This window comes from Numida meleagris, chromosome 3 (assembly GCF_002078875.1).
Source record: "Numida meleagris isolate 19003 breed g44 Domestic line chromosome 3, NumMel1.0, whole genome shotgun sequence".
Lineage (NCBI taxonomy): Eukaryota > Metazoa > Chordata > Aves > Galliformes > Numididae > Numida > Numida meleagris.
The window spans coordinates 87308710-87330802 of NC_034411.1; the positions used below are offsets into that span (position 1 = coordinate 87308710).

At 41.4% G+C, this 22093-nt stretch overlaps 1 protein-coding gene and 1 long non-coding RNA gene across 13 annotated transcripts in view; one reads left to right on the forward strand and one right to left on the reverse strand.

The window, feature by feature from the left end:
• Positions 1–22093, forward strand: part of DST (dystonin) — a 299648-nt gene that overhangs the window by 10687 nt on the left and 266868 nt on the right. For 9 of the 11 annotated variants that reach the window (XM_021391653.1, XM_021391636.1, XM_021391639.1 and 6 more), the window contains exons 3-4: positions 5648–5836; positions 21578–21785. In XM_021391653.1, the coding sequence (XP_021247328.1) occupies positions 5648–5836; positions 21578–21785 (397 nt within the window). Of the gene's footprint in view, positions 1–5647; positions 5837–13966; positions 14105–21289; positions 21428–21577; positions 21786–22093 lie in introns of those variants that run through there. The other 2 variants (XM_021391642.1, XM_021391643.1) reach the window with 2 other exon arrangements.
• LOC110396199 lies at positions 914–21734 on the reverse strand. Of its 2 annotated transcripts, none has more exons than XR_002436833.1 (2): positions 21599–21734; positions 914–14221 (listed from the first exon to the last, which is right to left on the reverse strand). It is a non-coding gene; the product is annotated as an uncharacterized LOC110396199 (long non-coding RNA). The 2 variants fall into 2 exon arrangements; XR_002436832.1 differs by lacking the exon at positions 21599–21734 and adding an exon at positions 18241–20805.

Consider the following 22093-nt stretch of genomic DNA (forward strand, 5'->3'; position numbering starts at 1 on the left):
TACCTTCAAGTTCTGTGTCCAAGTCATTGATGAAAATATTTAAGAGTACTGGACCTACAATGAAGCCCAGGGAAACCCCACTAGTGAGTGACTGCCAGCCTGATGTAACCCCATTTACTTTAAGCCTTTGAGCCTGACCTCAGAACTCATTGTTCACCCATCATACTATGTACTTGCCTAGCTGCATGGTGGAGATTGTGTCCAAAAGGATACTGTGAGAAACAGTATTGAAAGGTTTGCTGAAATCCAAAAAGATTACATCATCTGGCTTCCCTTGGTCAGCTAGGTGTGCAGCCTTGTCATTTAAGCTAAGAAACTCAAATATCTGTAAAGGCATTTGCAAATACAGTTGAGTTCTGTTGCCATTCCTGCTGGTGTGCTGAAATGTTGCTTACTGATGACTAGCAGATTTTCTGCAGTTTACTGAAGCCCTGCCAAAAGGTAAACTGGGGTTGTAGCTCAGTGTCCACTGAAGTTAATGCATCTGGACATCAGATAAGGCACTCTTACGTCTCATGGTGACTTTGAAAATACATGTTTGCTGTAAAGATTAAGTTACAAAATTAGATTTCTAACTCCTGATACATTCTACATAAAATTCATATTGGAAAAAAATGAAGAATTAATATGATAGTAGATAATGCATGATGAAGGCAGTAGGGATAGTAAAAGGCTAGAATGGAGAGAAAAAAGGACCAGGTGCATTAGTAAACAGCATAACAAAAGAATGGAGCAAAGATTTGTGTCACTGAAACAATAATGCACTCATGGGATAGCACTGCTGCATTCATGTGGCTCTATTAAAAGATCAGATAAACAATTAAAAAGAAAAAGAGAAAAATGAAGAAAGTAAAAGAAAAAAAGCTTATCCAAAATGTCCTCATTAAAAGCAAAAATTAGAGAGCTCATTTAAGAAGGTTCAAAAGCCTGTTTTTAATATTAATGAATGAAGTAGGAAGGGGAATAGACAATGACATAAAGCCTGCAGAGTATCACTTGGTTATCAAATAACAGACCACATCACATTCTGAAGAATGGGACATGTGATATTCAATGTCAATAAATGTAGAGCCGGTCATATTACAGAGAAAAGCCATGTGTGCACTTTGTTGATTTTTAAGGTTATAGTCTCCAGAAAGGATCTTCTGAATTACAATTCATTGATGAGCTCTGTCAGATGTATAGCTTGATCAAAAAAAAAAAAAAAAGATGGGAAATATTTAAATGGAATGGAAAATCACACCATACTACTATATATATCAGTAATTGAAATTAATAAGAATAATGTGCTAAATTATGTGGATCCAAGAAGAGTTGTGTTAGTGCATGAGGACATGTAAAACTCTCACACAAAACTGATGGAAAAGACTGGAGTTATTTCTACAGGAAAGGGAAAATAAGAGGAAGCCTGATGATACAGTGTAGGTGGAAGGATGAATACTGTATCCAAGGCAGACCAAAATCCTCACATTCATCATGAGTCGGATTCATACTGTTTGATTTTGGACACTTAGAGCACAGCCATCTGTGAGTGAAGCAGTCAGCCTGGGCTTCGTTTACGGCCAGTGGAGAGAAGCAGTTGCTCCAGGTTTGTCTGACCTGCTGACTTCATCTGTTGCGAAGGGAGTCTGGGGAGATCTGCTGAGCTTTGGTCAGAGGGATCCCACACAGTGTTTCTGTATGCACAAATCAGGCCCTGAATCAGAGGTGTGATCCTAAAATTTGGCTGGATAGGAAGATACTTTTTTAACAGAGCATCTTACCATGGAGTCCATTTTATACAACCAGTCAGCTGTGCTCACTGGCACATGGTGACAGTTTGGAACATTCATCGTTAGTTTAGATGAAATGATGGACACAGCAGTTCTATTCAATGTTACCACACTTCATTCCAGAAAGAACCCCACAACTTTTAGAGAAGGCATAAAAGCATTAATTCACACAGCTCAGCTAAAAGGTAGATCTTCCCAGCCTTCTTCCAAAGCAGAAATCTTTCCTTTAGGGAGCTAACTAGAAGGATGAGCATGGATGATTTTGGAGAGAAGATAATCTCTGGTCTTCTTTGTTTCTTGTCTTTCTCTGTGATACCTAAAACTGGTCCTGGTTCTTCTTTAAGGAAGAATACCTTATGGTGTAAATCTGTGATCTTTGTGCAATTATTTTAGGAGAAAAGAGATTTTCTAAAAACATGTATTTGAAATCTTATTTGTTTGGTTTGTCTTGTGTCATGATTTATGATAAAAAATGAAGAAGCAGTAGGGTCCAGGAAGGAACAGCTATCCCTTAATGCAAAGAAGGAAAGGTTTGTCACTGTCCAGTGGCACAGCATTCACATGACACTGGAAAGCACAAATTGCTTAACAGAGTTAGAGCAACCTCACGTTGCCTGCATGATCTGAAAATCTTTAGCGTTTGCTCAGTGGCTTGGTCTCAGATTGTGTGCTGTGTATCCCTGAATACTTTGTAGTACTTTTCTGTTCTCCATCTCTGGCTTGCTGTCTAAAATAGTGCTCTCTTTACCAAACAAACAAATATTTTTGTCATTTTCACTTTTTTTTTTTTTTGACTGCCATTTTAGTATGGCAAGTTTTCAACTTTGGGTTCAACTGAAGGATAAGTAACACAGGTGGCACACGGTGCCTCTGTTCATTTCACTGTTGAAGGAATCTCTGGCAGATCTAGTTTTTGCACTGAGCGTGGAATAGCAGCTCCCATCCATTACATCACTTTTAAGTCCTTTCTGCATTTCTTTGCACTTCTGCGAGGTCTTGTTGCAGGAATGAGCAAGCATTTCAGGTTTTGGTCTAAGGACTCTGCCCTTGTAACATTATCTTTGTTGATAAGGAATCAATTTTCCACCTGAAATCATGATCCTCTGCCTTCATCGCATTATAATCCTCTCCGGAGTAACCATTCACGGCAGTGCAGACAGATTATGACTTCAAGTGAAGAATAAGCTTCGGCAGCAGAAGCAGATGAGCTCTTAAAGAGATAAAGATTTCATTTTCTTGCTTGCTAGCAAGAAACAGCAAAAGAGAAAAAATATATATCAAATACAAAGGAGAAGTACAGTGCATAAGCAGACCTTTCTGGAAATCACAAGTGACTTTTTAGTATTGAAGCGTAATACTCAATTAGTATATCTTGAAGTATTTTGAGGTGAAGTCACTGGATGGGAGACCCACATACTTAAAACCCTATTTGGCATGCATCTGTAAGCACTTTTAGAGCTGCTTAGCTTCTACCAAATTCTTCTGTTACATAAACATATTTTCCAAAGAGTTTTATCTTGCTAGCAGGATGGGAGTGTGGTAAGGGAGCAACTGAAGTGTGATGTGCATAGCTTGACCCTCCCCTGACACAGCCCCAGTTGCCATTATCTGTGAATGAATCATAATCTGTTTAACATTTAGAAAATCAAAACAGTATTTCTGAGTATTTTGGTGTCTTAAAGAGTATTTTCTTACATTGTGGAATAAACCCCAATGCACACTAACATTTTTTTTGCGAAAAATAATAATAATAACATTCTACAAGTAAGCTCTGTAATAATAGGCTTCTTGTGTTGTATTTTTCCCTGTCATCCTGACTGGTGTTAATATCATGATGGATGATACACTGTAAATATATTAGCAATTTTACAGTGTGCAGAGAAAATGGGGCAAAAACTTCTCCCACTGCAATAGCATGATGGAACACCTCATAGATTTATGTCTTGGAATGTTTAGAGGCCTTCCTAAATCTGTGCAGGTCTATTGGCTGCAGTAGCTTCCCTGCTGCATGTCTTGGTTGATGTGGAGAGATATACTTCCATTAAAGATACATGGAATCAAAGTCAGCTCCTACACATAGCCTGAACAACTCTCTTGCTTCAGTGGCATAGGACGGATTGTAAATACGGATTCAGGAAATTTGGGCTGCATCTTTGTCGTATATACTTCATATGTATATAAGTATATACGTACTTTATGTCGTATATTACTTTGTATATACTCCTGTTGCACCACATGTACAAACTTACCCTCCTGCATGGACTAAGTAGGGCTGGGGTCCATTCCTGTCCAGGAACAGAATGTTGCTACAAGAGGTTAGGTTTAGCATCCAAGCACTAACACTTCATCTTGGCTATTCTGCCTTTTCACATCATGTTGCATGCAAGATATGCCTGTAGTAATTACCAGCATGTGTATGTAAATATGTTTGTGTGTTTTGGCTATTAATTCATGGAGTATTTCCTTAAAGAGCTAAAATAACTGTCCATCCGTAATGCCCAGAAGAGACTGCAGGTCTCTTCCCTTGCAGTGGCATGAATATTAGAGGAATCAATCCAATTTGCACAAAAAGCCACCCAGTTACCTTTTGATTACCTCAGTCTATGAACATAGCAACATTTTAGCATAACTTTTCTATGCTGATTTTGTAATTTAAAAGCAAAAAGTAGTGCTTAAAAAAGAACAGCAAGTTTATAAGGAAATTTACTGTACCCACTAGTTTTCACCTGACAGGAGCTCAGAACATTAAGGTTCACAGCATGGACTGCTGCAGTTTTAACTAAAATCTTAATTTGTAGAATCTCTACTCTCTATATGAACAGGTCACTTCTGAGTGTTGGAATTACTGAATAAGGACATTGATAGAAACATTTTACTGAAATGAAAAAGAAGGTAGAAAATCAGAAATTGTGTCTGTTCCTCATTTGGAAAGGGAACTAAGTCCTTAAACTGAAAACTGTCACTAAGGACATAGATCTGGCCAATTTGCTCTCAGTGATGATGGGTCCAAGGAAATGAAACTGATTTACAACCTAGCCAGGCATAATATCAACCAATACTGTGTTCAGTACAAATGACACATGGCAGGCTCCTGCATGCTCATGATGACTGGTGTTGTGGGAATCCAGGAAAATATGAGAATGCTCTGTGTAAATTTCTGCAGGTAGTAATACGTTGCCAGCATTATACCTGTTACTATTAAATACATGACATTCTTGTAAGGCTGTAAGACATTCTGGTTGATGTTCAGAGATTTTCACTGCAAGCCTCTGTAAAGCATTTGTAAAGGACAGCTTTTCCCAAGTTTATTATTTTGTCCAAATATGCACGTGTTTCCCAGATAATAAGCAAAGGTCAGCTGTCTTTCATAACTGTTTTATTCCAAATGGTAAGATCTCCTCCTAGATCTAGCAGTGTCAGAACTCTTAATAAAAAGAGTTAGTGGCCATTGTGTTGCTAGCTACTAATTTTTTCTTCACTTTCATTCAGGAAAAAAAGCACATTTTCTGCTCATACTCCCCAAATCAATTTCTCATGAGGCCATGAGCGAACCTGGAACATTTAATTATAAATTTTAAATTACAATTATTTACTTCAACTGACTAAGTGTAGGCTTATAAAGAAAAGTAACAGGAGTTACTGCCACTAGCTCCGTCAGTAACATACATAATTGAAATATATGAAACAAATGTGGTCTTCACAGCACTCAGCAACATCCCTTTATTGTTACATGCAGTATATATGGACATTACATTAATTTGAGCATGCTTGTACCTCAACTTATTGTCATTGTTAAGATCCTGTGTGATTTCTCTGTTGTTACATGGCTCTATTCTGGGAGATGTCAAACGTGATGATTGCTTTTTCTGTTGCAGGGCTTTAGATCAAGTCCTCGACATGCCAGAAGACGTGTAGCACCTCGCCTTGAGGAAACACAGCCTTTAGTAGAAGCTCACCACCTAAGCGAGCAGGAAACCTCTGTAAGAAAAAGGAAAATCAAGAAAAGCAGCCGAGTGCAACCAGAATTTTATCATTCTGTTCAAGTTACTCCAACTCGAAAACCTGTAAGTATTCTACCTGTAGGGATAAGTGGCACTGAAAGTATACTATAGAGGCATGTAATGTGATTCTGATTTTTGGGCCATCTATATTCTGTTCCTCAGTTTTAAAGAGCTTTTCAGTTCTCATGTTCAGTGACACTAGATATAACAGCGTTAGTCTTCACTTAATGCTGATGCATAACTTGAAAAAATACAGTTCTGAAGAGGGTTTTTTGAATTTTGATTTCTATTTAATATTCAGTCAATAGTCAATATTCATATATTTTATTTGATAGTTTTACATCAATATTATTTAACAGATTTTTGTAGCACATAATTGAAACTGAAATTGGATATTATTGAAATTCCTTATTCAGATTTATCAGAGAATCTATGTACTGAACCAAATTTATATTAAATCTCATTACTGCATACAATTTTTGAGGTCTCTTCTGCTTTATACAGTATTTTCAATATTTCTGCTCAACAAAATTTGCATCAAATCTTTTGCTCTTTGCTCTTCAGCTTGATCTATGCATAGTTATTTTAACTTTGATATCCTACTTTTAGGGAGGAAATATGACAATTCATTGAAACATTAATACAATTCCTAATGTGAGTGCATGTAAAAATAGTTCCTGCAGATATAATGCATTTCTCTTTTTAATAAGAATTCACCTTTTCAATGCATTTGATAACTAATCTGTCTGCCCCTACGTTGAGAGGCTTGAACTACTTCCGTTAAGACAGTATTATTAAAAAGGTAACTACTGAGCATACCCAATTAAAGATTGTCTCAAGGTTGCTCCAGCCTAACTGAACCTTCCAGGATTTCTGTTAATGCACCACCAAGAATTACCAGGAAGTTCTGAAGCTGATTTGAAAAACAGCGTTCGTTGGTGGAAGTGTATTGCCTGAGAGCAAGAAACTTCTGCACAGAAAAGAATGCTAAAGTTGCCAACACCAGACAAAATTTTTACCTAGTAGCCAATATATTTACTTTCTCTATTTTCACTTGGCTGCTCCCCAGTTTCCTCTGTTCTCTCATGTTTCTACTTCTCTGTTGTTTTACTCTGCTGCTGTTCCTATTGTTTAGTTTGATCTGATTGATATATCTTCTCTTCTTAAAACTTTTTCCTTTTCCTCTTTACCCTGTTCCTTTCACTCCCATTGTACCTCGCTCTCCAGTCTACTTCATCTGACTCCTTTATTCTTCTTAGGTCTCTATCTTTAAACCTGGTCTTATCTGTTTATTACTTGCTTCTCATCCTTTACCTGCATTGTTCTCCTTTTTTCCCCTCTCTCACCTCTTATATTATTTTCCATTCCAGCCCTGTTTTTCTGGATTCCCTTTCTTATTTGTTTATTCTTAATTTTCATAGAATCATAAAGGTTGGAAAAGACCACTAAGATCATCTAGCCCAACCGTCAACTCATCACCACTATGCCCACTAAACCACGTCCCTCAGTGCCACATTTACACTTTTCCTGAACACCTTCAGGAATTGTGACTCTACCACCTCCCTGAGCAGCATGTTCCAATGCCTGACTACTTCTGAGAATGTTTTTCCTAATATCCAATCTGAACCTCTCTGGCGCAATTTGAGGCCATTACCTTTAGTCCTATCACTAGTCACCTGGGAAAACAGGCCAACCCCCCACCTTGCCACAACCTCCTTTCGGGCAGTTGTAGAGAGCAATAACGTCTCCCCTGAGCCTCCTCTTCTCCAGACTAAACAACCCCAGTTCATTCAGCCATTCTCCATAAGACTTGTACTCCAAATCCTCCGCAGCTTCGCTGCTCTTCTTTGGCAGGGCCTCAGTGTCTTTGTTGTAATAAGGGGCCCAAAACTGAACACAATACTCAAGATGCAGCCTCATTTTCTTCTCCGGTAGGCCTACTCTGAAAGTAGGCTCACTTGTAATTGCTGAGGCTATTACCAACTGCTGCTGATTATCGTCATGGAAAAAAAAAAAAAAAGCAACAGGTGGTGCTGAATTAAAGGGCTAAAACTGTGGAAATGGTGTAAGCAGCAAAACAGGCTTGAAGAATACTTTAGTGAAGCTAACAAAGGTTTGTTTTTCCCCTTAGTTAGAAACATGTCAGAGACTTCAGGACCAGCAAAAATAAATACGTGAAAGAACAGAAAATCTGTAGAGTTACTGTGTAACTTTGCTTTCATATCCTTTCATGGATCTGCCCCTGTTTGACAAGACTTACCACTGAAACAATAATAAATCCCAGGCTTAGAGAAAACTTCTCTCAAAGCTGTCACCATCGTGTCAGTATATTGAAATTGCTTTTGCCACATATCTCCTATGCAATGTTATATATTTCTTTTGATAGTCTTTTGTTCTAAAGCATTGATGAACTCACATTATACAAAAAAGAATATATCATTATCATTATTACATTACAATCCAGAAAACATAAGTCACCAATTTAATTCCTTATGGACATTCTAAGTTATTCTCAATGTATTATTAATGTCATGGTGACAGCGTGAGTAAGGTTCATGCCATGACGAATCATTGCAGCGTTGCAAAGTTCCTCAGAATCACAAAGTCATCCATCCTTCAGTTTGGTGCAGCTTTGCTCCACTTAGTCTTGACATCTTGAATATGATACTTTTGGCTCTTGCCTTCATGCAATTTTACATGACTTAGTGCCAGAAATGCTTGTTATACTGCATAATTCTCCATCATTTTCCATTATTTTTTCCTGTTATTCCTAACTCTGCTCACTTGAGATACTATAAATAAATCATCTGTTGCCTTGATGTTTTCATTATGGAACTATTTGTAGGCAATTCTGGCCATATCCTGCTTAGTCATTGCTTGAAAAAATGATGTATGATGTCTGCTAATTAGAAGATATAATTTCTGCTCATAAAACATTTCTCTTTATGATTATTTTTGTTGCTTTTTGACTAAATCTGTCTTTTGTTGTTGTTCCTGTATTCTGATAAGAGGTATTTCCAAAGCAATTATATAACAGCCTTGTGGAAAACTTTTTCTTTGCTCCAGGAAATTTTTGCTTAATCAACCCCAAAGTATGTTAGCCTGTGTTGCTGCTCTATTAAGATATATACTTAAACATTTTTCAGATATTTCTTTAAAATTTTTCTTGGATGTTTAAATGGTGGGTTTTCTGCTACTTTAGATCATCTTGTATTTAGTTGACAATATTGCACGTAAATCTAGTTTTTGCAGTTTCCTGGACTTGACCAAAATTATCTCAATTTGTTTGGCTTATTTCTCACTTCCTTTCTAGTAAACTGAGATCTTTCGAGCATCATGTCATAACTAAATTAGGTGTAATTGTATGTATGGGAATAATCTTCCTGAATACAGTTTTCATTCTGAAAATCTCCATCAGCAGTTGTTAGCAGAAATAGAACATTAGTTTCTTCTGATTTTTTTATACCTTCCTACACTTTGGCCTAATGCTGATCTTTACAAGGAAGAGTTAATACCCTTTAGCACTTGATTTTATTCATCTTCCTGCAATGAAACATCAGCATAATATTGTGCAGTAAGAGGTGACTCTTTTATGACAATGTTAAATCTTGTGCCCTGTAGGTCTTCTCCTCACTGGTAGTTGTGTTATTTGAGCTGATGTTCTGAATAGGTGACAGTTCTAGGCCCACTTCACACCAAGAAGAGCATGGATACCTATTACTAAAGTGTGCTTTGAATTTTTTTAACACAATGGAGAATGTCTGAGAAGAAGCAGGACTGTGTTCTTTAAATTAGCATGACTTCATGCAAGTCAAAGGAGCCCTATGTATCTCCTTTCAAGAATCAGATAGCTCATTCTGAATAGCAGTTAAGTTTTGTGAAAGTGAAGAGGAATGCGCAAAAAGGAACCTTTTGTGAGTTTGCTGCTGTCAAGAGATATTTCTCCAGGGCAAAGTTTAAACTGTTAAAATGACAGGGTCTTATTACAAGTCTTTTGCAAATATTATCTGTGTTTTTCATTGTGGTCTAATCTGAAGCAAGATTATATCACTGTAAATTATTAAGTTTGTCTGTGGTGGCCTGGAACCAACAGATAACCTTGAGTTAGAGTAGAGGTGCATAGCTTCTGTGCTGTGGAGTCAGTTAGGCATAGAATTCTGCCAATTCTAATCTAACCTGTGTGATTAAATACATAGCTGAAAAGAGATTATCTCAAAGCAGCATCTTTTGATATCTTCATTGTTAAACCATTTGAAGGGTTTCTAAATTACCTGACTCATTTGAGCACCCAGGTTATTTAAGATGATGAGATGTATCAAAACTTACACTTGCATTTGTCATAGCAGGATCACTACAAGTGGCAGATGAGACTATAGAGGCTGGGGCGTAAGTAATCCTCGTTCTTTCACTTTCAGGTGCACATGCTAAAAGTCTACTGATGTAAGCAGCCTCATTTGGCTTCACCGAGGCTCTTGTGACTGAAGTGAAGCTTACACTGTAAAGAGTCTGATGACGCAGACTTGAAAGCAAAGTTAATCAGTTTATAGTGCATCTAAGACTGTGAGCTGCACCATCCAGTCTTATTCAGCTATTCTGGTTTTTGCTTTTATGTATTTAAACCTTAAGATTTATGAGGGGAAAAAAATAACAGTATTACAATTCTATAAGGAAAACATGAGGTTTTAAAAATGTTTGATACCAGGTCAGTCATAGAAGTCTAGGTATTAGTTGACACTTAGCTTACTTGAGATGAAATATTTCCTGTGGGTAAAATTGTTCTGAAGGGCTTTTTAGGTGTTTGGTTTTTTTTGCAAGTCTCATTATGTAATTTCCATTTGATTTTGCTAGTTTCCATTTATTCTTAATATGATGCTATTTACCAGTTTTCCAATATCAAGATGTACTTTACTTGGTATTTTGAGTGACCCAATTCAGACATCATACCAAAATTACTCATCACCCTGCACAAGACTTGGTTAGTTCCGAGTATTAGCTATTTAATCTACAGGTTACATTCATAGCTTTCTTTTGGAGACATCTGCTTGGGTTGGATTGTGTCTCTTGTGAATCATTTAGAAGCAAATATGGCAAAGCACAACCATATCTTCTTTCATCTTCAGCATTTTTTTAACATTGTATTAATGCTCTCAGAACGTGTGACAAATCTTTGAGCACACAAAGCAGACATTATCTCTCAGGATGAGTGCAGCCATAGTGAAGAAATGCAAGGAACACATGAATGCAAAGAACACATGAATGATCATAAAAAAGGAAATGAGTGTAGTTTTTGCTTCAGTATCTACATAATATTGATGTGGATTTTGAGAAGCACTGGATAGGGCTTATTAGGTGATTAATTTGGAAAGATTTTAACAAGATTTAAGCATCTAGTCATCTTAAAAATGTTGAAAAATATCTCTAGGTGCCTATTCTAAGTGTGTAGGTTGCGTATGTCATCTTCAAAATGAATGGAGAGCCTTCAGTGGACATTAGGTTGACCTTAAAGGTCTCTCTTCCTTTCCAAATGCACACATGCTGGCCAAGAGGCTATTTGCACCTGTTTCTTGGACTTCTGTGTTTCACCACTTTTCTTACAGCAGATAAATCCACTCATAAATTCTCTTGAAGTAGTTTTGCACCAAGACTCTTTCCCACTGTTTTGTTCATTTCTGTGACCTCCTCCCTTGTTGCCTGCTCCTGACTTCCTTTTGGCTGCTTTTCCCTCTCCACCCTGCAGCTCATCTACTGCATGCTAGCAGTTACCTGTTTCTTCCGTTCCTTTTGCCCAGCTCCTAGGTAGTTTAGGATTTTGAAGGGATTTCTTAAAGGTTTCTTACTGTAGGTTAGAGAGGTGATGTCTCTACAAATTTTAAAATATTTTTTGGTTAAAATACAACAATAAAGTGCTAAGAGCTTGATTTGAGGTTTAAAATGATTGTTTTTCTAGTGAATTTCTGTACAGTAGTAGGAGGCAGGTTAAAACACTAATCAGCTATGATTTTGTTATGATGGTGTTGTTTGCACAACTTAAAATGACCAGTAATTGTCTCTCAGATGCCTAGTAATTATACTCTAAATGCAGATGTTTCCTCTTCCTCAGGAGTCAGTCTTCAGAGTCGTATTGTATAACATCCTACTGTTGCACATAAACAGTACTTCTTTATATAGCAAGGGACTCCATTTTCCATTAGTATTTTTATATAGCATTGCACCTGGGTATTATGTTAAAAGAACAGATTGGCAAAGGCAGGTATTCAAATGTTAGGAAATGCTGGAATTAATGTTACACATGCAGCTTTACTTCAGTTGACTATGCATCTACATTGCCACACAGACTGTAAATGTATGATGGCATACTCTTTTACTCCTGGATGTGCTCTGTACATCCACTGTAGGATGGAAGTGCTCTTGAGATGACTCTAATGTGTGGGAGTCTTACTGCAGAAGTTGTAGAGTGTGTAAATGAATAAAACAGGAGATTGCAAGAAGAGAAAGGATCTTTTATTTCTGTAAAAAGCAGTGAGTGCTGCCTTGAAGAATGATGGGCACAAGGTCACTGTGAGCTTGCTGAACAACCGGCTTAAAACACTTTATATCCTCCATTTTCTAAGTGCCTGACTTACAGTGTGTAGTTAGGTTTATTAAAGTTCTCAAACTGCCACTCACCACAGAGCTCCACCTGTCCAGGCTCTCAGTATTACCAATACATAATTCTAATAACTCTTAAAAATGAGATCCTTGGCCCTAGTTTGACCCCAGGTATCAAAATTGACCTCTTGGTTTCAGTTTGTACCCTGTGTAATGCAGAAGATCATTATTAATTGTGAAGCAATCAGATACTACTGTAGTGAAGAGCACCATGAAACAGTCTACAAAATAATTTTTTCTTCATATCAGTATTTCAGTAGCATGAGAAAAGTTCTGGGGCTGCTCACTGAACAGAGTATGGTAAAACCAAATATTGAGCAACTCTTCACGGAGTGAATATCACCCATCACTTGCACTAAACAGGGGCTAGAGACTGTGGATGTAATAACTGCATCATGACGTGGAAATAAAAAGGCAGAATTAAGGTTGCGTGCTGAGGGATTTAGTAACATTTTACTGCTTGACTTTGCAACCTTAAGAACAGTACTTTAGCAGGAACTTGGTGTTTAAGATCCTACTGTTGCAAAAAATTAACTTAAAAAGAAAGCCCTGTTGTGTGGCTCATCAGCAGGTTTTGTCATTTGAACTATGCCACAGAAATTTCTCCTACTGAAATTCAGACACTGACAGTATCTGTAGTCCTCCATGTGAATCAATAATACAGCGGAAGAGTTAATTTTCTAGAGGAACTCTCAGAGATTTGCTGCTGGTGGAGTTCCCTACGGTTTCCTACACCCCGCCCCTGCCAAGGGAATATGTTTTTTTGTGCACATTCCTCCCAAGCTTCACTTTTTCTGCTCCATCCCCTCCAGCCTGCTCCTGGCCTGCCTCTGCCCCACCTTTCTCCTGCCTGCTCAGCCATGCTTCCCACCGCTTACTCCTCTGCCGACCCCAGCCCTTCTCCTCTCGTTCTGTCAGTCCTTGTGTCATTCCTATGTCTCAGCCCCTGCGGAGCCAGCCAGGCTCAGCCACCTCGGTGCTCAGAGCTACTTGTCTAACCAGCTCTTTGATTTCTGTGTCTCCCTGAGGCCCCCTTGTTACCTTCCTTGGCTCGTTTGTCTCTCTTCTTGGAGACTGTCTCCTCAGTTCCTGCCTGCCTTGTTCATCAGGTAACCTCATTCAGAGCCTTCTGTTGCCGCACTACCAGTTTCGCACCAGCAAGTGAAATCCTTGATTCTCCCGTGGTCCACTCTTTCCAGCACAGACAGTCACTTGTCCCAGCTGTTGTCTTGCAGCTCTGTTTCTCCGCTAGTCTTTATGCAGGCTGTTGAGCCCTTAAACACTTTTTCTCTTCAGCTCCATCCCCCAGACGGTGTTTCCAGACTCAGCCAGTCTCAGTGTTTGTCCCTCAGGCTGTCAGTCCCACTGTAGTTCTCCTGCCCTTTCCTCCAGCGTGCTGGTTCCGGTGTTTGTCCTCTCTGCATTCAGATCATATGGCTTCTTCCTTTCGCTGGCTAAGCACTGCTGAGCAAATCAACAGGAGCATAAAAGAAACAGTCTCCTGCCCATCAGGTCTGGTGCTGGCCTGCCCTTGCTCTCCATGCTTCTTGCCCACCTTGCCATCAGCTTGCAACTGTTGCAGGCAACTATTAGGGGAAGAGATCAGTTTTGTCTACATATCTCCATGCTGGAAGTATCCTCTTCAGCTCCTCAGCGAGGATGATAGGTGTCCTGAGATGGGAGGTAAGAGCTGCGAGGATGGGATTTGTGTGGTCAGTCTGTGGTGGTTGGGCAGCAGCCTGGCAGCTGTAGGAGTCCTGAGAGTCTTTGATTTGTGAGTGCCAGCCTACAGAGGTTTACCTGTAAGTTCAAATGTGGCCTCGTTTGCAAAGAATCCAGTAAAATCACACTGGTAGTCACCTAAGCCCTAAGAATAAATCAAACTATTTAACTTTGCAGATAAGGGCTTCTAGATGACAGAGATGAGCAGATATGAGGAGAGTGAAAGAAGTTAACTAGCTCAGCAAAACTGAAAAGTGCTGAGAGGAAATATGATGCAGGCTGTTGTATCAGGGAAGCAAATGAACTCTGTTATCTCAAAAACTAAAGACCAAGTGTAAATTTCAGGTGCCAGTAGAGGAAAATTACTTCTAATCAAGAGAACAGTAGGTTCTGCGGCAGCTTTCTAGTTGGAGCAGTGAGATCAAAACCACACTTTTAAGAGATTCACTTTATACTCCCTGGTGCCAGGGATAGCACATGATATTTATATTTCAAAGACTTATCACTGGCAAATGTTGACAAACTTTTAACAAAAATGACAAAAGCACTGTGTTTAGCTTGATTTGAAATAGCTGGTCCAAAGCCTAGAGTCCTTTCAAATTTCTTTTTTTTTAATATTCTTAGTGTTGACAGAGAACTACTGTATATTTTCCTCAGTCTTACTCTCAAGCTTTTGAGTCAGCCTTTGTCTCAGTATTTTCAGGAAAATTCAACCTTGGGCAGGGAATATTTTCAACCAAACATATGGGAACTAAAAATGGATTTTATAACTGAAAAAAAATTGGTAACTTAATTACTATCAGTATTACTAGTGTTATGTAATTATAAGAATTTATATTTTCAAATGGTTAAATGTGTATTGGCCAAGTTATGAAACTTTGTTTTAAAACACTGGACTGAAACAGCTGGAAAAGAACAAATGGATGTTTAATTGTAAAAGAAGGGAAAAGTATCAGCCAAGAATGCTAACATTTTTTACTAACACCAGCATATCAAGACCACAATTTTAGATTTTCATTATATGTAAAAATTTCTTCTAAATCCTCTTTTTATTTTTGTCTTGAAAGCAATCTGTGCTCATCAGAGATTCTAAAGCCATTTTATACTTCAGTTTGCTTTTTTTTTTCTTTAATCCAGAGTGCATTCATACTCCGATAAAGATTTTCTGGCTGAGTAATTTGTTTTTTATTAAAGCATATATATAAACTACAATGAGAAGTTTAGAAGGCTGAGAAAAGTGTCTGAAGCTAAATGATTTCTTATTCCAGATTCTTCCTCTGCTGCATGATTGCCTTGTGGTCTCAATAAGCAGATAAGACTATTTGTGCCCCCCTCAAACCTTAAGTTTATCTGTCACATTATTCTCTTTTGTGCCTGGCAGATCAGGGGGATCTAAATAAATGCAAGATAGCTGTAATAAAAAATTAATTTAAAATCTTTTTATTTAATAGGAGGTTTTTGCAACAGCTGTATACAGCAGTCATCTGAGATACATGCATTTCTTCTGCAAAAAAATAAGAGACTGTGAATTTTGAGGCCATGAAATTGTGACATTTTAGGTACTTCTCATGTTAATATCTATGAAACATTAATTTTGAAATACCATGGAAGTAACACTTGTTGATGGCTTTAGTATAAAGCTCAACTAAAATACTTTCTCTGCGTGCTGTAGTTTCCCAGATGCTCAGAGCTCGAATTATTATTTTCCCTTCTGAGAAATCTTCAGTAACTTTCTGTCTGCTTCTACAAATGTAGGTACATTATTTCAGGGTTAAGTACTTCAATTCATGTTGGAAAACTGAAGAGAAGTGGATGAGAAATAGAGGAATGGATTAAGTATGGAACATATCAGGGCTGTCGTGCTGATAATATTATTCATTTTCAAGTTATGTTCAGAAAAAAATCACACATTCATTAGTACACTTTTACTAAGCAGTGGATTGGGAGAACTGGTGGCTTTGGCACAACATGGCTACTTTAGCCTGAATGTATTTGGCCCAGCTTACATCCAGGTCTTACTTACACAGGATGAAGTATGCCTTGCTTTCCAATCTATTCTTTTGAAAAAGGAAGAAAAATAAAATCTACAAGCTGCAACACCTACAAGGTGTTCCTCACACAGCAATGTACTTTGAGCTCCAGGGAACTTTTCTGCCTTATTCTCTTAGCCCATTGCCATTTGTAGAAATGGCTGAGCCCTGTGGACATTTTCTTGACAGTATCTGATCCTTCAGCTCATCTCACAGTTAACAGGGAATTACAAATGTGGACCATCTCTTAGCTTGTTGTTCCTGAAAGAGATCACCATTTACCTGAAGTAAATGAAACAAAACCTCTACTTTCTGTGGTGTAATATTCACTAATTTGTTTTCTTTTAAGTTACAGAAGATGGTATCACTTCAGACCAATAAGTGCTTGACATGAGAAGTGGTATACAAGCTGCGTTGTTCTGTGTCTCATCCAGGAATAAACAATGAGAGCTTATTTCTGTCTTCTCTTGCCATTAGAAAGACAGAGGGACAATGTAAACTATTCTTACAAAGTAATAGTTTGTCTTCGTGAGAACCCTAACTGTTCACTAACATGTTTAACGTAGAATCAGACTCTTAATGCTTAGGAGTTTCATATTTAGAGTATTTGCCTTCTAGCTTTCCACTCTATAACACTGTATAAAAAGCCAGAAAGTCTGCCCTTACATTTGCACATCCTGTTAATGAAGGCACTTTCAAGTATGGATGTCCTCTTAAATGTCTGGCACAGAACCAGAGGAAAGAATACTCATTTAATAGAGCTGAGTCTCCATTGGTGGATTTTCTTTCCTTCCTTCCTTCTTTTTTTTCCTTCCTTTCTTTCATTCTTTTTCTTTTTTTTAAAGCTTAGCAGAGTTGCTTTTACATTGCCCTTATTTGCACTTTTATTTCTGTGTCTGTTTTGAATTTTGATGGCTTCTGACAACATGCAGTCCCCAGGGACTCACACAGCCTGATTACATACATTGGGTGTTTTGTATTCTGCATTGCATTACCATATAATCAGGTTAAAGGGGTAAAGATTTACTAATGGGAACATCCAGTTGCCCTAGATTTTGTCTTAAATGTATTAAGTTATTTTACTATAAAATTTGATCCACTTTGATATCATTCAATCTGGGGCAAAAATAGCATGTTACATTCAACTGATACTCTAAATTATTTTAAATTAGAAAGGATTTTGTTGAAACATTCAGTAAACCACAATTCAACATTTTATATCTGCTCATGTTTATTCATTGTCCACAATGAGCACCACAAAAGAAATGTATTCCATAAACTCTGAAATAGTTTAGTATGAATGAAACATGAAGAACTCATATCTAAACTGAGGATTTAATCTCAGTCAGAAGCATGAGGCAATGTTCTGGGGAGGGACTTTTTATAAGGGCAGGTAACGACAGGACGAGGGGAAATGGTTTTAAACTGGAAGAGGGTAGATTTAGACTAAATGTTAGGAAGAAATTCTTTACTGTGAGGGTGGTGAGACACTGGAACAGGTTGCCCAGAGAGGCTGTGGATGCCTCTTCCTGGAGGCATTCAAGGCCAGGCTGGATGGGGCTTTGTGCAACCTGGTCTAGAGCGAGGTGTCCCTGCCTATAGCAGGGGGGTTGGAACAAGATGATCTTAAAGGTCCCTTCCAACCCAAACCATTCTCTGATTCTTTCTGTAATTCACAAAAGCTTCCAAAAAGCAAAGTGAAAGGATCCACTGCAATGGAATTTTTTCTCAAAGATAAGATTCTTCTGTATTAGGATTCAGTTGCACAGCATAAGCCCCAGTGCCATAAATATGGAGAACTTTACAATGCAATGATCATCTCAGCCTCCTGGCTGTTCCTGCTGCATGGATTCCATGGCAGTTGAAAGCCCGCTGATGTTCAAAGCAAATCTCTGCTCTTCTTTCCCCTTGAGGAATGACAGTGCAAAACCCAGCAGCGTTCTGAAGGTATCAGATCCTGTTTGGGTGTGCCTGATCTGACGGAGCCATGGTGCTGCGTGTCAGCTTACACTATTTGCCTGCCACAGTCTTCTAACTATTTTCTACCCGATCATCTGTAGTGCTTACCTTACGACAGTCTTCGTTTCTCCCCTCAAAAGAGAACCATGACTTGGTCCTTCGCCAAATCCCGCTTACAAGAAGCGTACTGTTACTTCTTTGAACCCCCCCCCCCCCCCCCCCCCCCCTCCTTACTGGAAATCAGCTTGCAGTTACAGCGCAACAGCAAGCCCGACTCAGACAGCTGCTGCGTCACTGGTGGCAGGGCACAGCGAGGTGCCTGCAGCGATTCGCTCAGCTCTCCGGGACGCCGCTGCCGCTGGGAGCGGTGCGGGCTGCGGGCGCTTTGCACCCCCCTGCGGCGCTGCCGGGGAAGCCGTGCGCCAGCGTTAATGCCCTAGCGCCGGCAGAACTGTACTTAGGTCTGCTTATGTACGACCCACAGGCTTCGGTGCACAAGCTGCTCTGAGCGTACATACTATGCAAATCCAACAGCTCCCCCCGGCCGTGCCCAACAACAGAGGCGACAGATGAGTCCTTAGCCTAACGAGCAGGAGGAATGCACGATGGGGGCGAGGCACAGAATAAGCAGCGGCAGCATCGGGGAGGGCCCTGGAGGACCTTCCTGCTCGGAGGGGTCAGCCCTGACCTTCGCTGCGTCTCAGGGCAGGCAGGGAAGGAGGGGCCTGATCCAGGTTTGAGTGGATTATATACAACAGTTAACGATTTTCACTTGCTTATGGCAGTGTAACAATAGAGGTGCCTTCCGTATTTTGATTTTAACCCAGTATAATCAATTTTTTTTCGCATTCTGTCCTGATCAACCAGAAACCTTTTCAGGATATAACAAATATTCCATTTTTTTTTTTTCCAAATTGGTTACTAAGCTGCTGTAATCATGGAATGCTTGAGACTTCTTATCAAAGCTGTTCATTTGCTCAGGCAAAACCAAGCAGTTGTTCAATTTCATTATAAACATTTTTGGAATAGGAAAGTCCAGATTCTTAAAAACACTTTGGTGTTGGATGGTTCTGTGCTCATGTTACTCAGAAGTAATGCTGAGGAACAAAGCCGACTGTGACTAAGATGGGAGCTGGCACTGGCATGGCTTCTTTGCTGCGAGTCTGCTAGGTCTTCCTATTATGAAAAATTCCTCTCCAAGCATCCTATCTTTTTTACTGATAATAAGCATAACATGATTCCTGAAGGGTTAATAAGCCAAAGTGAGTTTAGTTCATGAGTGTTAGTTAGGACGCACATTAGTGTGTGCATGAAGGCCGACAACTTAAAAGAACATGGCTAATGGGAATACACGTAGATGCCAAAGGCTGCTCTACTTCTGCCTGTTCCATGTAATTTCTCAAAAACATGGGAGCTGGGTCTCATCACAGAGCTCATCTGCCAGTGCTGTGGTCAGAGGGACAGCGTCCCTGTTCCTAGAATGGATCTCTTGATAGAGGAGATGGCCTGTTCAGTGTTACATAGGGAATGGCCACCGGACAGTGCTTTTGGTTTCTTAGGGTAAGAGGAGCTGTGAAAGGAGTTATTTAATCAGTGAGAATGGCTACCAGGGGCTCCTTTGAGGAAAGGGAAACTTTCTGGATAAAAATTATGTTGTCCTTTGAGAGGTAAATGTAGGGCTGAGATCTCTTTCTTCGAAGCTTCAGTAACAACAGGCATTCTGCTTTGTATATTCCCATTGCTATGTAGATACTGACCAAGTATCACTTCCAGCCTTCCTGCCACAAACTAGAAACAAAGAAGGTGAAGATGCTGAAAGGCAAAATCTGCCTCCATCCTCATGGGCCTGTGTGGTCCAAAACCATGGAGGGTTACTGAGCACCAACGGAAGGCGCAGGCCCAAAGCAGGATGGTGGGATTGCAGGGAACACTGTTGTTGCACAATGTGGAGCTGTGGACAGGCCACAGGAACCCTATTTTCCTGTGCTGCCTCACGCTGTTCCTTCATCGCCATATAGCGATCAAGAATTCAGTCAGTCATTTGTATGCATCCATTCCCTCCTTCCCTACCCTCTGGACTTTGCCATCCAGTGCTATAGAGGGAGAAAAGAGGCTTGGCATAGGAGCGAACAAGGTCAGCAAAGTGTCCAGGAATAAGAGATCCCCTTATTTATATGGGGGAGTCCTTCTTTAAATAAGGGAACCTTACTGAGCAGATCATTCGCTTTTATGTTATTGGCAGTTCTGTGCGTAGCACATTGTGCATCACATCGTTTCTCTGAATTATATGTTTTTTAAAGGGTAAATATCCCTGATGTAATAATAACAGCTCATTTGCCCATCCCGTGAGAGCTGACAGAACTGTTCAGACAGCAGCAAGGAATTTAATCAGAACTCATTCACAGCCCAAATTTCTTCTGTAAGCAGAGCCGCATGGATTTCAAGGCATGTCCTAAATAAGAGGGCTCCCAGGCAGGCCTAAAACATTGGCACTTTTTGGTATCCAACAGCCCGGAGCCCGCATGGACTGGGTGAATCTGGACCAAGCCAAGTGCCCAAAGATGCACATGTCTCCAAACCGAGGCTGGTGTAGCCCTAAAAACCGAATACAGTACCCGGGCCAGCATCAGGCTGTGTGTTCAAAAGGTGAACACGGTAGCGCCCATCTTGAATCCCAAATCGAAGATGTCGCTGTCGCCTGTCCCCTGCAGGCATCACATCTCTGCAGAGAGAAGGCACAGAGGAGAGGCCCCGGCAGCCCCCTCCCGCCCTGGTGACCTGTGTGGGTGTACTGTACCCTACATCCTCAGCTCTGCCGTACAACCCCATCATTCCGGCATCTCCGCTTCCCTCCTCACCCTTCAGAAGGGGCAGCAAGGATGGCAGCAGCCTCTCCCCGCACTGCATCCGCGCTTATTTACATCTCTAAACGGACTCCCGGGGGAAACTGCCGCCTTCAGCGCGGGGCGGGCGGTGCTCACCGCGGCCGCCCCGTGGAACCCCCCAGCCGGGGCCGGGGCCGGGGCCGGGGCCGTGCAGTGCGGGTGGCCCTGCGGGGGCGGGCGGGCGTTTTCCTGCCGCGTTCTCGGACCGGCGCCGGCAGCTCTGCTCCTCGCCCGGGCGGGGGAGCCAAACGCCGGCGGTTGGCAGCGGGAGGGTTTGTTGTCACCGCCGGCTTCATTGTGGGAGCAGCGGGCGGAGGGCTCGCAGCCGCGGGCATCCATCCCTCTGAGCGCGGCCCCCGAAGGCCGCCTCCGGGTTCGGAGGATCGCCCGACGGCGCCTTCGCGGCGATGGTGAGCGGCGTTCCTCTCTCCCCGCCCCGGTTTTTGTGTCCCGACCCCAAAAGCCCGGGGACGCTTTCCCACGCCACGCGTCCGGGCCGGGGACCCTCGCGCGTCCTCCCGCGTACCCACGGCCCCGTGTGTCTGTGTCTCCCCGTGCAGAGCTCCGGCACCGCGTCCTACCGCTGCTCCATGTCGTCCTCCGCCGATCTCTCCGAGGAGGAGGACCTCAGCCAGAAGTCGGGCACGGGGTCGCCGGCGCCGGGGGACACGCTGCCCTGGAACCTGCCCAAGCACGAGCGCTCCAAGCGGAAGATCCACGGCGGCTCCGTGCTGGACCCGGCCGAGCGGGCCGTGCTGCGCATCGCCGGTAAGGGGCGGCCGGGACCCCTGCGCGGTGCCCTCCCGAGCGCGGTGACTAAGCGCTGCGGCCGGGCTGCGCGGGAGGGCCGGGATGCGGGCAGGTGCGCGTATTAAACTTTGATGCGAAGCCGCAGAGGCCGCGTGAGGGCTGCAGCTGCGGCGTTACCACGGCTCCCGACGGGCGGGGCAGCCGCAGCCCCCAAGGCCGTCGGAAGGCGGGCGGGGGGCTTGGGAGCCGCGCGTACGCGAACGGGCGCCGGGAGGATGCGGCGGGGCTCTTCGCTCCCGGGGGACACCGGCGCTTTCCTCCTTCCC